The sequence below is a fragment of the Macaca mulatta genome, chromosome 13, assembly GCF_049350105.2.
Source record: "Macaca mulatta isolate MMU2019108-1 chromosome 13, T2T-MMU8v2.0, whole genome shotgun sequence".
In the NCBI taxonomy this organism is placed as follows: domain Eukaryota; kingdom Metazoa; phylum Chordata; class Mammalia; order Primates; family Cercopithecidae; genus Macaca; species Macaca mulatta.
In genome coordinates, this window is record NC_133418.1 from 5,389,070 (window position 1) to 5,404,398 (window position 15,329).

At 47.8% G+C, this 15,329-nt stretch overlaps 1 protein-coding gene across 6 annotated transcripts in view; it reads right to left on the minus strand.

The window, feature by feature from the left end:
* Window positions 1-8,058, minus strand: part of LMAN2L (lectin, mannose binding 2 like) — a 34,411-nt gene extending 26,353 nt beyond the window's left edge. For 2 of the 6 annotated variants that reach the window (XM_028832177.2, XM_028832175.2), the window contains exons 1-5: window positions 7,848-8,058; window positions 5,601-5,719; window positions 4,787-4,867; window positions 1,717-1,834; window positions 829-911 (exon numbers count right to left, since the gene is read on the minus strand). In XM_028832177.2, the coding sequence (XP_028688010.1) occupies window positions 829-911; window positions 1,717-1,726 (93 nt within the window). In that variant the 5' untranslated portion in view covers window positions 1,727-1,834; window positions 4,787-4,867; window positions 5,601-5,719; window positions 7,848-8,058. The remainder of the gene's footprint in view (window positions 1-828; window positions 912-1,716; window positions 1,835-4,786; window positions 4,868-5,600; window positions 5,720-7,847) is intronic. The other 4 variants (XM_028832174.2, XM_028832173.2, XM_028832179.2 and 1 more) reach the window with 3 other exon arrangements.
* Window positions 8,059-15,329: the final 7,271 nt, after the last annotated feature.

Here is a 15,329-nt window from a genome sequence, read left to right on the forward strand (position 1 = left end):
GTAACAAAAAGGCTCGCCAACAGCCAGATACTAGGTTCCAATAAAATGCTGGGCTTTCATCAATTTCCTTCCCTTATAGCCTTTTCTTCTTTCTTTTCTTTCTTTCCTTTTTTTTTTGAGACAGTCTCACTCTGCTGCCCAGGGAGCTAGTGCAGTGGTGTGCAGTGGTCTGATTCTCCTGCCTCAGCCTCCCAGGTAGCTGAGATTACAGGCACCCGCCACCACACCCGTCTAATTTTTGTATATTTAGTAGAGACGGGGTTTCACCATGTTGGCAAAGCTAGTCTCAAACTCCTGACCTCAGGTGATCCGCCAGCCTCGGCCTCCCAAAGTGCTGGGCTTACAGGTATGAGCCACTGCTCCTGGTCAATTATAGCCTTTTCTATAGGCAGGAGACCTGTTCTTCAGGTCTGAGATGAGGAAGAAGAAAAAGATGCTGAAAAGTATGTGCAAGTTGCAGAAGAGAGCACAGCACTGATGGATTAGAAGTCACGGGAGGCTGAGTTACATAAATCCGGCTTGCTCTGGAGCAGCCAAATCACCAACCAACCAAACACGCTCAATTTCAGTGGCTATCTAATAGGCAAAAGAGAGAACATGATTCACACTAAAGAAAAAGCCCTTGTTCAAGACAGCTATTCCCAAAGGACTGTGCACTCCTAAACAGTTCCTCTAGAAAAAACACTGACAAGGACATTAACTTTCGAAGTTCAATAGATGAAGAACCCCTCAACTTTCTATCCCCTTTGTTCCCTCCTGTACAACATTCCTGAGGCAAAGAACTGTGATGTCAGTGCAGCTGATCTAGGCTCTGACACTTGCCATTACCTCTTGCTGCTTCTCCTCATTGGGGTAGGTGTCTACAAATACTCCCAGCCCCACAAATTTGTCCATGTTTCCAAACACAGGCCCTAGAGAGAGAGAACAGATGATGAACAATGAAATAAAGCTAAGAGTTGATAAAGGAATAACATATCACTATGATGGAGGAAAAAGTAAAATTCAAAAGACTCCCAAGCCTCTCTCAAGATGAGAAAACACATGTACAAGTACCCAGCAAAGCACATGGCCTGTAACAATGCCCAGTAAATATCTGTAATTGTTTGTTGTTGGAGGCGAGGGAAAGAGAGAAGGCCACTGCAACCTTATTTAGCACTCAGGCAGCTTCCTCATCCAAACTGGTTGCTAGGGTGCCCCTACAGAATTCTGCTTTACAAACACTTGGTAAAGACTATGCCCCCAAGAGAGAACTGAATTCCCTAGTTCTTCTTCTTGTTGCAAAAGAGATCAGGTCAAATCAGGTTGAGCCTGCCATCTACGTGGAGCAATAATAGCTCCTACACAAGGAAAATAGATAACTCTTCTCTTGACTCAGCAGTGCTGAGATCATTCACTGTGAATGCTCAGAAGAAATCAGCTCACCCAATCGTCAGTGTTCAGGAGAGCCAGTGCTTTCATCCAGCCAACAGGCCAGGTAGTTTCACAAGGAAACTCAGAAAGAAGTAACAAGCAAGCAACTGCCTCAGGATGAGCCAAATTCAGCTGCTTATGAGGACTCAGATCCCATTCTAGAGACTAGAGAGGCCAGTGTTCATCCACATACATTAAAGGAGAGGGAAAACAGCTGGCACGGTGGGGAAGGAAACTTTTCAAAAAGAGGGCACATGAAAAAGCAGGTTGTCACACCCACACAAGAGTAACACAGGGTCCCAATACCTGGCTGCATCCGATCCTTTGTGTACCAGATTGCCAAGCCGTCCCCATGCAGATTCTTCTTTCCTTGTCCATGGATTTTGAAGTGCACCTGCAACTCCCAGTCTCTCAGGAAACACGGCTAAAGTAAAAAAGACATTAGAATCAACAAGGAGCATGAAATGCAAAACCCCTCAAGCCCGCATCAGCAATCAGCAGACTCGGAAAACACACAGATGCAGGTAACACGAGGCTAAGGGTTAAAACCTAAATCTAAGACTTGCTAGTGTTCACGTCATAAAATTAAACGGATTCAACCACTCAACTGTTTAGAGATTTAATATGAAAATGAATAAACCCCCCAATTATCTTCAACATTTCCCAACAGAAACCGGACAGAACTCCAAAGCTGGGAAAGACAAGAGTATACCAAACTCCACTCCTGTGATCCTACATCCCCCCAGCAAAGTAGCTCGGCTTTTAGAGTACAGATGGCTGAATCCATACTCATTTACAACTCAAGATCACCCCTCAGACAGAAAAACTCTGAAAAGCTGGATTTAAAGAAAGGTCAAAGCCTAATTTATTATAGTAGAAAAAGAAAAGCTAAGCTATTATGCAAAGGTTTCCAGGAATAATTAGCAGATACTACAAGCAACTCTAATTAGCTAGACCTGGCCCTCTGCCAAGCTGAGGGGTAAACCAGAATTCTCATAAGAAGAGCAAGTTACAGTTCCCCAAATCCTCCCATCCATGGCCAAGAAGCTTAAATGCACCTGGAGAAGGATGCGAGTGGATGGTTAAGTGTTTTAAACAGTTGAACGGTTTCAAGAAAAAAATGAGAGTGGGTAGTTGATTTAGGGAAGCTTCTGGTTAAAAGTCTACCGTGAAGAAAGAAGTGAAGGAAGAACAGACAGACCAGCTGGGTTCAGCCAAAGGCTCTCCAAATAGACTGTTCTGGGCAACATATTGCTAGATCATTTTCAGTTTTCATTTTTTATTTCTGGGATATTTTCCAAAAGTATTCATATTAGAAGTACATAGTCAAAATGAAAGGAGGTTGGGTACTCCTGCATTTAGCAAGGGGCCCTGAAATCTCCAATAGGTTATCCTACTCTAATGAGCCAGTCTCTGTCTTGTCACTCTGGATTCTTAGCTCTCTGCTGTTTCATTAAGATTTCAGACGGCCGGGTGCGGTGGCTCACGCCTGTAATCTCAGCACTTTGGGAGGCCGAGGCGGGCGCAGATCACGGAGGTTAGGAGATCGAGACTATCCTGGCTAACACGGTGAAACCCCGTCTCTACTGAAAATACAAAAAAAAAGTAGGCAGCCGTGGTGGCGGGCACCTGTAGTCCCAGCTACTCAGGAGGCTGAGGCAGGAGACTGGCGTGAACCCAGGAGGTGGAGCTTGCAGTGAGCCGAGATGGCGCCACTGTACTCCAGCCTGGGTGACAGAGTGAGACTCCGTCTCAAAAAAAAAAAAAAAAAAAGATTTCAGAGAAAGGGCCCAGCACAGTGGCTGACGCCTTTAATCCCAGCACTTTGGGAGGCCAAGGCGGGCAGATCACAAGGTCAGGAGATCAAAATCATCCTGGCTAACATGGTGAAACCCCGTCTCTACTAAAAAATACAAAAAATTAGCTGGGTGTGGTGGCGGGCGCCTGTAGTCCCACCTACTTGGGAGGCTGAGGTAGGAGAATGGTGTGAACCCAGGAGGTGGAGCTTGCAGTGAGCCAAGATCGCGCCACTACACTCCAGCCTGGGCAACACAGGGAGACTCCATCTCAAAAAAAAAAGAAAAGATTTCAGAGAAAGGCCAGGCACAGTAGCTCACGCCAGTAATCCAAGCATTTTGAGAGGCTACGGTGGGAGGATAACTTGAGCCCAGGAGGTCCAGACTGCAGTGAGCTGTGACAGTGCCACTGCACTCCAGCCTAGCTGACAGAGTGATGAGACCCTGTCTCAAAAAAAAAAAAAAATCTTTCAGAGAAAGAGTGAAATTCAGTGGGGCAGGAAGCTGCCAGGAGGTAGGTATTATGCCCCTGGGAACAGGGCAGTGTCACAGAAGTTCTCAGTGAGCCAAGAGGTGTCTGTCACTGATTCTTGGCCTCCTACAGCACAATGCTATACTGTTTTGCCCAGGACCATATATAATTGTGTTTCTGAAATTCTGCCACACACTGGATTCACCTAGGCAGTTTTAAAAAATCCCAATGGCCAAGCTGCACCCTATTCCAATTAGATCAGAATCTCTGGGGGTGACACCCAGGCATCAATTCCAATGGATAGCCAAATTTGAGAACCACTGCTCAAACAAATGGATCCCATTCAAATAACTCAGAAATAAGCCCACAGTCATGGTGATAGCCAGATAACAGCAAATACAGGTATCAGAAATCTGAAAAAGGGAAGAACTAGAGGCTATACTAGAACTGAGGCTACAAGTTATGTAGAGACAGAGAGCCAGCAAGACAGCAGCGGAGTATCAAGCCTTGAACATAATCATCCGGTAACCCACAAGAGCCCCACCAACAAACTTATACAAGTGTAATGACATAACACATATTTCTGTAACCATTTTAACTTGCCACAGTCTTTTCATGTCTATCGTCTTATTTTATTCTCACAACAAGCCCAGTGGGCAAGTAAAACAGGTATTCTAAAGCTCATTTATCAGATGGAGGAACAGAAAACTAAGAGGTTAAATAATCTGCTGAGGGCTCACAGGAGGACTGTAACAGAGCTGGACCAAGAACCCCAGTCTTTCAACTGTCCTTTATCTCTCCTACCAAAACACAATGCTCTGTACTCTGTCCAAAAATGAGCTCAGCACTATGATCTAGGTTAAGGGGCCAGTTTGTGCAGATGGCTAATGTAGAAATTTCTCTTGCCCTCCTGAACAAGGAAAAGAAATCGTTCTCTTTTCTGAGATTCACTTATCTACAACCAATGAGAAAAGCCATGTAAAAGTAGGTTCTTAGTTTATGAGAGCTCCAGAGAAAGTATCAAAGGATGCCAGTCATGCCCAAAAGTAAACTGGTCATAAAAGATTTAGAAAGAGCCCTGGAAACAGAAAAGAAAGCATCATCTTACACTTGTACAAAATCACAGTGCAGCCACACCAGGAATACTGCATTCACTTCTTGTCGCCATACCTCAAGGAAGACAATGCAGCTAGAAAAGGTCCAGAGAAGTACAAATAAAATGACCAATAGCTCAGAGTGGCTTTCACATGAAAATAAAATTTTATATCAGATTCTTCAAATTGAGATAACAAGGTGGGGATGCTGGGATAAGGTTTGGGATCAATTTGAGAGAGTACTCTCAACGAGGCCTGGTGGCTCACACCTGTAATCCCAGACCTTTAGGAGGCCAAGGCAGGAGGACTGTTTGAGACCAAGAATTTGAGACCAGCCTGGGCAACACAGCAAAATCCCATCTCTACAAAAAATATTTTTAAGATGAGCCAGGTGCAGTGGCACATGCCTGTAGTCTCAGCTACTCAGGAGGCTGAGGGAGGAGGATCCCTTAAACCCAAGAGTTTGAGGCTGTAGTGAGCTATGATTGTGCCACTGCACTCTGGTCTTCTTACAATCTTCTTACAAAGTGGTTAAGCAGGAGTTAAGTTATTATTAAACCCTAAGGAGTAGTACTATTGGGCCAATCAGGAATTAAAGACATTTCAGGGGGGAAAAAAAAATGAATTATTTGCTATAATTAAATAGCATTTTCCTAAATACCTGATTTATTTATTATGAAGGTCAGAATAATCTCAAAAATAAAGATCCTTGATATCCACAGAAGACGGAATACCAGGGGGATAGACAGTAAAATTAAATCAGTATGCCACTGCTGAACCTTTTAGGTCTTTCTGGGTCACCAACACAGGAGGGAGAGAGATTCTTACCACCCGGTTCCACAAGGCACCCTGTTTACTTTGCATATCTGGGGTAAGGCGGATATACTGGGTCATCACCATGGCATTGCCCATCAGATTCCACAGTGAGGAACTGCCAGTGCCCACACCTACAGGAAGGAAGTAGATCAGTTCATACTCTTCAACACCAATCCATTCAGAAAGCAGCCACCACAGAGCCTCTGAAAGCTGAGCCATCATCTTTTTCCCCCTTTAATGTCACTCAGTCTCCTATCTTGTCACTCATGAATCTTAAATCCTTACAATTTCTACAACTTTCACAAGGCCTTTATCAGGTGAGGACCCCAAAGTACATCAGAACTATCACTTTATGCATGCTACAGTAACCATAGCTCACATCCATTCTTCCCGTTGTAATATGTGAATAAACTTCAGCATCGTAAAAGAAAAAAATTTTCCTGGCCGGGCGCGGTGGCTCACGCCTGTAATCCCAGCACTTTGGGAGGCCGAGACGGGCGGATCACGAGGTCAGGAGATGGAGACCATCCTGGCTAACACGGTGAAACCCCGTCTCTACTAAAAAATACAAAAAAACTAGCCGGGCGAGGTGGCGGGCGCCTATAGTCCCAGCTACTCGGGAGGCTGAGGCAGGAGAATGGCGTGAACCCGGGAGGCGGAGCTTGCAGTGAGCTGAGATCCGGCCACCGCACTCTAGCCTGGGTGACAGAGCGAGACTCCGTCTCAAAAAAAAAAAAAAGAAAAAAAAAAGAAAAAAATTTTCCTGAGTTACATCAAAAAGAGTTTGACAGGTCAGGTGCAGTGGCTCACCCCTGTAATCCCCACTCTTTAAGATGCTGAGGAGGGAGGGCATCTTGAGGTCAGCAGTTTGAGACCAGTCTAGGCAACATAGAAAGACCCTGTCTTTACCAAAAAAATAAAAATTAGCCAGGTGTGGTTGTCCTTGTCTATAGTCCTAGCTACTCAGCAGGCTGAGGTGGCAGGATCGCTTGAGCCCAGGAGGGTGAAACTGCATGAGCCATGATTGTGCCACTGCACTCCAGCCTAGGCAATGGAACAAGACCCTGTCTCTAAAAATATATAAATAAAAACAAAAAGAGTTTGACCCTCACGTCTCTGGCGCTTAGTCACATTCTTTCTTTTCTTTTTTCTTTTTTTGAGATGGAGTCTCGCTCTGTTGCCCAGGCTGGAGTGCAGTGGCGCGATCTCAGCTCACTGCAAGCTCCGCCTCCCACGTTCACGCCATTCTCCTGCCTCGGCCTCCCCAGCAGCTGGGACTACAGGCGCCCGCCACCACACCCGGCTAATTTTTTTGTATTTTTAGTAGAGACGGGGTTTCACCGTGTTAGCCAGGATGGTCTAGATCTCCTGACCTCGTGATCCGCCCGTCTCGGCCTCCCCAAGTGCTGGGATTACAGGCGGGAGCCACCGCACCCGGCTGTCACATTCTTTCTTTAAACAACCCTTAAGGTGTGAAGCTACTCCCTGTACCCTCAACTATAAACTTCTTTAAGAGTGAAAACTTCGTGTCTGCAAACTCATGAATATTAGCAAAGAGATCAGCACACAGGCTATCCAGGCATGTAAGGGAATAAATGATTACCCTTAGTAGTAGCCTATACTCTTGCACTTTGAACTGTTTTGTGTCCCACTACTTATGCCTTAGTGGGGAAAGACTTGTGTTAGTTAAGCCATCTGCACTGGTTTGTCAACGTTTTGTAGCTAACTGTATCAATTTTCTGGCCGATAAGCTGTGCTTAGAGTTGTGTAAACCCTAACGTCTTTCATCAATAGGGCCCCTAGGCTGCAGAAGAGAAGGTGGTTCTACCCAGCAGCATAATTTTATCATCTTTCTTCTCATTCCGTTCAAGTTCTACCCCAGTTCTTCCTCTTGCTTTATTTCTAGCACATCCACAGGTCCCTCTGGAGACCGGCTCATTGCTAGTAGCCCTCAATTACCCCTCACCATTCTCAATTCTCTCCCCTTCCCAAACTCCTCCTGTCTAACTCCAGGCCTAGCACTAGTGGCACCCGACAGCCCTGCCTTTACCTACTGGAAACTTCCAGAGCTTGGCAGGCACACCTAACTCCTGACTTTCAGACCTGTGGCTCCCAAACGCGGAGGGAGTCCCCGTGGGCCCCACCACCGCCAGCAGTTTCCTCCGGGCCACGAAGCCCTTCGCCGCCCCCGCCTCTACCCCTGAAATCAAGTCCCGAAGCCCGCCCCACTGCACGACCACCTCACCCTGGGCGCCTCACCCTGGTAGGGCTTCGACAGCGAGTGCTCCCGTTTCAAGTACTCGAACGTCTGACCCGCCCCGACTTGCTGTGGCCCCTGCCCAGACCCCAACAAAAGAAGAAGGAGTAACATCCTGGACCCATCCCGAGCCGACAAACATCGCCGCCACTTCTGCCACCACCCAAGGGGTCCCAGAGTCGCCGCCATCTTTCCCACCGCCGACCCTTCATCAAAAGCCCGCCCTGTCGCCCAACCCATTGGCCCGAAGAACAACCGTCCCCGCGTTCTATTGGCTCTCGTCAAGCCCCGCCCCTGCAGGTGAGCATATCACCGATTGGCTGGCTTGGGTATCAGTTGCCTTGCCAACCCAGAAAAGGGGCGTAGCCGAATGCCCAGACTCCCTTATTTGCATTTGCCCTGAGTTCCGCTAGGCTTGCTGGGATACGTAGTTTATTCCCACTTTGTTTTCTGCGTACGAGAGTAAATTTAAAGAGATAAAACGTTTCTTCTGGTCCCAAACATTCTATCCTCTCTGCAATAGTACGGTCCTAACTGCAGCTCTCTGAATCAGTTTGGAAGATATAGCAGTGAAAGGAGAAATAGACAAATCCATAAAATAACTGGAAAATTATCAATTTATAAAAGACTTGAACAGTACTGCCAACTAACTTGACCTGATGATATTTATAGAAATTCCATCTAACAACTGCGGAAGACACATTCTCTTCAAATGCAAATGACTCCTTTGCCGTGATAGTCTGGGCCATCAAGCAACCTACAGATATAGAAGAATTGAAAGCACACAAATTAATTAATTCTAAAAGCCATCACCTCCTTCCCTCCTTTTCTTTCCTTTTTTGTTTGAAACGAGGTCTTGGCCGGGCGCTGTGGCTCACGCCTGTAATTCCAGCACTTTGGGAGTCCGAGACGGGCGGATCACCTGAGGTTGGAAGCTCGAGACCAGCCTGACCAACATGGAGAAACCCCATCTCTATTAAAAATACAGAAAAAAAAAAAAAATTGCCAGGCGTGGTGGCACCTGTAATCCCAGCTACCGGGAGGCTGAGGCAGGAGAATCGCTTGAACCCAGGAGGCAGAGGTTGCCGTGAGCAAAGACTAAGCCACTGCACTCCAGCCTGAGCCACAAAAGCAAAACTCCGTCTCAAAAAAAAGAGAGAGAGACAGACAGACAAGGTCTTGCTCTGTTGCCCACGCTGGAGTGCAGTGGCACAGTCTCAGCTCCAGCCTCTACCTCCCTGGCTCAAGTGATCCTGCCACCTTAGCCTCCTGAGTAACTGGGACTACAGGCACATCCCTTCATCTTTATCCGGCACCACAACAACATGTGTCCAGACTGGTCTCCACGTAGCCACTAAAGTGATCAAAACCATCTAACCATGGTGAGGGTCAGGGTTAAATGAGTCAATATTGGTAAACCTCTTAGAACAATGCCTTGCATGTAGTAAGCACTATTTCTTTCTTTTTTATTTTCTTTTTTTTTGTTTTTGTGTTTGAAACAGGGTCTCTCTCTGTCGTCCAGGCTGGAGTGCAGTGGCATGGCCACAGCCTCAACCTCCTGGGCTCAAGGGATCTTCCCACTTCAGCCTCTCAAGTAGCTGGGACGACAGGTATGTGTCACCACGCCTGGCTAATTTTTAATTTTTTGTAGCAATGGGGTGTGTGGGGGGGGAGTCTCACTAAGTTGCCCAGATTTGTCTCAAACTTCTGGACTTCAGGGATCGCCCTCCTCAGCCTCCTAAAGTGCTGGGATTAGAGGTGTAAACCACCACACCGAGCCATAAGCACCATTTCATCATCATCATTCTTGTTAACCGGGCCTTTGATGGCTCACTGTCACCTGTGGGGAGGAGATTCAAGCTCCTCGACTTGGCACACAAAGCCCCCTGCCATCTGGCCCTGGCCTTATTGCCCATGACTCTTTTCCTCCATCTTTATGCTCCAGCTTCCCTTCCCTCTTTTTTTCTGCAGTCCACTTCCTTCTGGAGGTCCTTCCCGAACCCCTCAGGCAGGGTAGATTCCCGTGTCTGAGCTCTCAAAGTGCTCCATGCACATGCCTTATAGAGCAATTGACAGATCTGTATTTATATCTTCCCAATAGACTTAACCAAAGTTAACATTCTTGCTTTCCTGAGCATGAATATATTTAATAAGATAAACATAATTATGAGCCTGCTTTACAGGGGATCAACTTTTTAAAATTAAAGCTGTCACAGCTATTTTCTTTTTTACTTGGCCGGGCACGGTGGCTCATGCCTGTAATCCCAGCACTTTGGGAGGCAGGCGGATTACCTGAGGTCAGGAGTTCAATACCATCCTGGCCAACGTGGTGAAACCCCATCTCTACTGAAAATACAAACAATTAGCCGGCCGTGGTGGCACACGCCAGTAGTCCCAGCTACTCGGGAGGCTGAGGCAGGAGCATCGCTTGAACCCAGAAGGCGGAGGGTGCAGTGAGCCGAGACTGCACCACAGCACTCCAGCCTGGGCAACGCAGTGAGACTTCATCTCAAAAAAAAAAAAAAAAAAAAAAATATATATATATATATATATATATATATATATATATATATACACACACACAAAAAAAGTAAACGGGTGTGGTGGCGGGTGCCTGTAATCCCAAATACTTAGGAGGCTGAGGCAGGAGAATCGCTTGAACCCAGGAGGTGGAGGTTGCAGTGAGTCGAGAAGATCGCACCACTGTACTCCAGCCTGGGCAGCAGATCCTTCTCAAAAAAAAAAAAAAAAAAGAAGAGATGGAGTCTCAATCCATCACCCAGGCTGAGGTGCAATACTGTGATCATAGCTCACGGCAACCTCAAACTGCTGGGTGAGCCTCAGCTAATTTTTAAAATTTTTTCTAAAGATGGGGGTCTCTATGTTGTCCAGGCTGGTTTTGAACTCCCGGCCTTAAGCAATCCTCCCACCTCATCTCTCAAAGTGCTGGGATTACAGGCATGAGCCATGGTGCCCAGCCTGTCACAGAACCTCCAATGTCAAATGTCTGGTGCTAAGACTTCAGGAATTGCAATGAATCTGTTCATGTCATACACTGGCTTTAAAACCATTCATAGGCCGGTCGCAGTGGCTCAAGCCTGTAATCCCAGCACTTTGGGAGGCCGAGACGGGCGGATCACGAGGTCAGGAGATCGAGACCATCCTGGCTAACACGGTGAAACCCCATCTCTACTAAAAAATACAAAAAACTAGCCGGGCGAGGTGGCAGGCGCCTGTAGCCCCAGCTACTCAGGAGGCTGAGGCAGGAGAATGGCGTAAACCCGGGAGGCGGAGCTTTCAGTGAGCTGAGATCCGGCCACTGCACTCCAGCCCCGGCAACAGAGCGAGACTCCGTCTCAAAAAAAAAAAAAAAAACTATTCATAACTCCCAATTACCAAAATCAAAAGTCCTTAGTGTAGCATTCAAAGCCCTTTGCATCCTGACTAAAATCAGGTGGTACGCATGTACACTATAATGTGTGTCACCTGGAATTATGGCACTCAATTACAGATTATGGGTTTGTCTCTGCAGCAAGGCTGGGAGCTCCAGGACCACAGGAAGCAGGTCTTACTCATTTCCTATCTCAGGCCACACCCATTTCCCTAACGCCAACCTATCACCCAGCACATATAGGGGTTCTAATTGTTTTGAATAAAATTACTTTCATTGCATTTCTCTGCAAGATGAATTTTTAATTGTGGTAAAATGCACATAAAGGCCAGGCACAGCGGCTCATGCCTGTAATTCCAACACTTTGGGAGGCCGAGGCAGGTGGCTCACCTGAGGTCGGGAGTTCGAGACCAGCCTGACCAACATGAAGAAACCCCGTCTCTACTAAAAATACAAAATTAGCTGGATGTGGTGGCGCATGCCTGTGATCCCAGCGCCTCGGGAGGCTGAGGCAGGAGAATAACTTGAACCTGGGACGCGGAGGTTGCGGTTAGCCGAGATCATGCCACTGCACTCCAGCCTGGGCCACAAGACTGAAACTCCGTCTCCAAGCAAAAAAAAAAGGAAGGAGACCTGGGGTAACTCCAGGTAAACAAGGGATTTTTCATGAGAGGAAGGATGGAGAAGGTCTTATCTGAGTCACTGAGGAAGGGTGGAAGTGGGTCTTATCTCAGGATATTCCAGAGCAGGGTAGTCCGTTAAGATCAACCATTTCTCAGCTGGGCGCGGTGGCTCACGCCTGTAATCCCAGCACTTTGGGAGGCTGAGGCGGGCAGATCACATGTCAGGAGTATAAGACCAGCCTGGCTGGCCGGGCGCAGTGGCTCAAGCCTGTAATCGCAGCACTTTGGGAGGCTGAGACGGGCAGATCACGAGGTCAGGAGATCGAGACCATACTGGCTAACACGGTGAAACCCTGTCTCTACTAAAAAATACAAAAAACTAGCCGGGCGAGGTGGTGCATGCCTATAGCCCCAGCTACTCAGGAGGCTGAGGCAGGAGAATGGCGTAAACCCGGGAGGCGGAGCTCACAGTGAGCTGAGATCCGGCCACTGTACTCTAGCCTGGGCGGCAGAGCGAGACTCCATCTCAAAAAAAAAAAAAAAAAAAAAAAAAAAGACCAGCCTGGCCAACAAACATGGTGAAACCCTCTCTACTAAAAATACAAAAAGAAATTAGCCAGGCATCATGGCACGTGCCTGTAATCTCCGCTACTTGGGAGGCTGAGGCATGACAATCACTCAAGCCCAGGAGGCAGAGGTTGCAGTGAGCCAAGATCGCGCCACTCTACTCCAGCCTGGACAATGGAGATTACAAAATGAGATGGAAGGAAGACAAAAGGATGGGGGATTTATTTACTGTAGCTGCTTTTCAGAAGCACAAACTTCAGCTAACTTCAACACAGTCAAGGTGTTGAGGGGTGGTGGTGGGAAAGAGAACAAGTAGCCATGCCCCCTTCAACACCGCCTTTTACTCCTACGCAGAGGCACCCTCTGAAAGCTGGCTCGGGTCTTGCGCTGCCATCCTTTCAGCTGCCTAGCGGTCCCCTTTTTCTCTGTGGAATCATCTGTCTCCCACAGTCTAGGGCTGCACAACTTCAGGGCTGGGGTATTCATATACAATGTGAGTTGCGTATTCCAGCGGTTCTGGGTGATTTCTCTACCTTCCCGTCTTCCAAGCCAAAGATGGGGGGCTGGGTGCGGTGGCTCATGCCTATAATTCTAGCACTTTGGGAGGATTGCTTGAGCCCAGGAGTTCAAGACCAGCCTGGGCAAGATGTTGAGACCCTGTGCCTTTTAAAAAATTAAAAACAACAACAACACAGCCAAAGAGGGACCTCCGCTCAGGAGCACCTTGAAGCCTGATGCCCCTTCACCCCATGATAGAGGCTCCAGGGCAGCCTCTTGGCTTATTCTTTCCACTGCTTCTCACCCTTCTTTTACAAACCTTGCTATTCAATTCTGATCCACCCCCTCCTAGGACCAAAGCAGGGTCTAACATCAGCCCTCCCTAGGCCAAGTACAACCATCCATCCATCCTCAGGTATCCAGTGGGTCACGTCCATCTTCAGCCCAATAGTCACAGCTGACTGGGTCCTACCAACTGTACCTCCAGTTCCCCAGGTAGCCACTGGAGCATACGAGAGGATGGCAGCTCCAACACTAACTAGGCAGCTACTTCCCAGTGGTGACTTCTCAACATTGGCCTCCTGAAAGCCACAGTCAAATATCCTGGGGTAGGTACCTTTGCCTGAGCCCTCCTGTCAGACACTTGAGTCAATAGGTGTAGGGATTTAGTTTTGAAGAAAAAAAAAAAAAACTTGGAGAATTTAATTTTATTTTTTTTGAGAGAGTCTCTCACTCTATCACCCAGGCTGGAGGACAGTGGTGTGATCACAGCTCACTGCAAACTCTGCCTCCCAGGCTCAAGCCGTCCTCCCGCCTCATCCTCCTGAGTAGCTGGGACCACAGGCACGTGCAACCATGCCCAGCTAATTTTTATATTTTTTGTAGAGACAGGATTTCACCATGTTGGCCGGGCTGATCTCCAACTCCTGGTTGGGTTCAAGCACTCCGCCCACCTCAGTGTCCCAAAGTGCTGGGATTACAGGCATGAGCCACTACGCTAGCCTTTTTTTTTTTTTTTTTTTTCCAGAGACAGGGTCTTGTTCTGTCACCCAGGATAAAGTGCAGTGGTGTGACCATGGTTCACTGTAGCCTCAAACTCCTGGGCTCAAGGGATCCTCCTGCCTTAGCCTTCTGAGGAGTTGGAATACAGTCAGGTGTCACCATGCCTGGCTATTATTTTATTTTATTTTTTGTAGAGATAATGTCTTGCTATTTGACCAGGCTGGTGTTGAACTCCTGGGCTTGAGTCATCCTCCTACCTTGGCCCCCGAAAGTGTTGGAATTACAGGTGTGAGCCATCGTGCTCACCCCACCCTCTACCAGAGAACTTAATATGCAGCCTATTTTTCAGAAGTACAACCCTTTCACATCCAGTATCTCATTTTGATCTCACAATGATTTGTTGTGGTAATCTTTAAGATTAGACGGGAGGCTGAGGCAGGAGAATGGCGTGGGCCCAGGAGGCGGAGCTTGCAGTGAGCCGAGATCGCGCCACTGCACTCCAACCTGGGCGACAGAGCGAGACTCCGTCTCAAAAAAAAAAAAAAAAAAAAAAAAAAAAAAGCCGGGCGCGGTGACTCAAGCCTGTAATCCCAGCACTTTGGGAGGCCGAGACGGGCGGATCACGACGTCAGGAGATCGAGACCATCCCGGCTAACATGGTGAAACCCCATCTCTACTAAAAAATACAAAAAACTAGCCGGACGAGGTGGCAGGCGCCTGTAGTCCCAGCTACCCGGGAGGCTGAGGCAGGAGAATGGCGCAAACCCGGGAGGCGGAGCTTGCAGTGAGCTGAGATCCAGCCACTGCACTCCAGCCTGGGCAACAAAGCGAGACTCCGTCTCAAAAAAAAAAAAAAAAAAAAAAAAGATTAGGACAGACTGGGCACAGTGGCTCACACACCTGTAGTACCAGCACTTTGGAGGCTGAGGCAGGAGGATCACTTGAGTTCAGGAGCTTGACACCAGCCTGGGCAACATAGTAAGACCCCATCTCTACAAAAAATAGAAAAAATTGTCTGGGCGTGGTGGTGTGCACCAGTAGACCCAGCTACTCGGGAGACTGAGACAGGAGGCTCATTTGACCCCAGGGGGTCAAGGCTGCAGTGAGCCATGATCAGGCCACTCCACTCCAGCCTGGGTGACAAAGCAAGACCCTATCTCTAAAAAAGAAAAAAAAAAAGGCCGGGCGCGGTGGCTCAAGCCTGTAATCCCAGCACTTTGGGAGGCCGAGACGGGCGGATCACGAGGTCAGGAGATCGAGAGACGATCCCGGCTAACACGGTGAAACCCCGTCTCTACTAAAAAATACAAAAAAATAGCCGGGCGAGGTGGCGGGCGCCTGTAGTCCCAGCTACTCGGGAGGCTGAGGCAGGAGAATGGCGTGAACCCGGGAGGCGGAGCTTG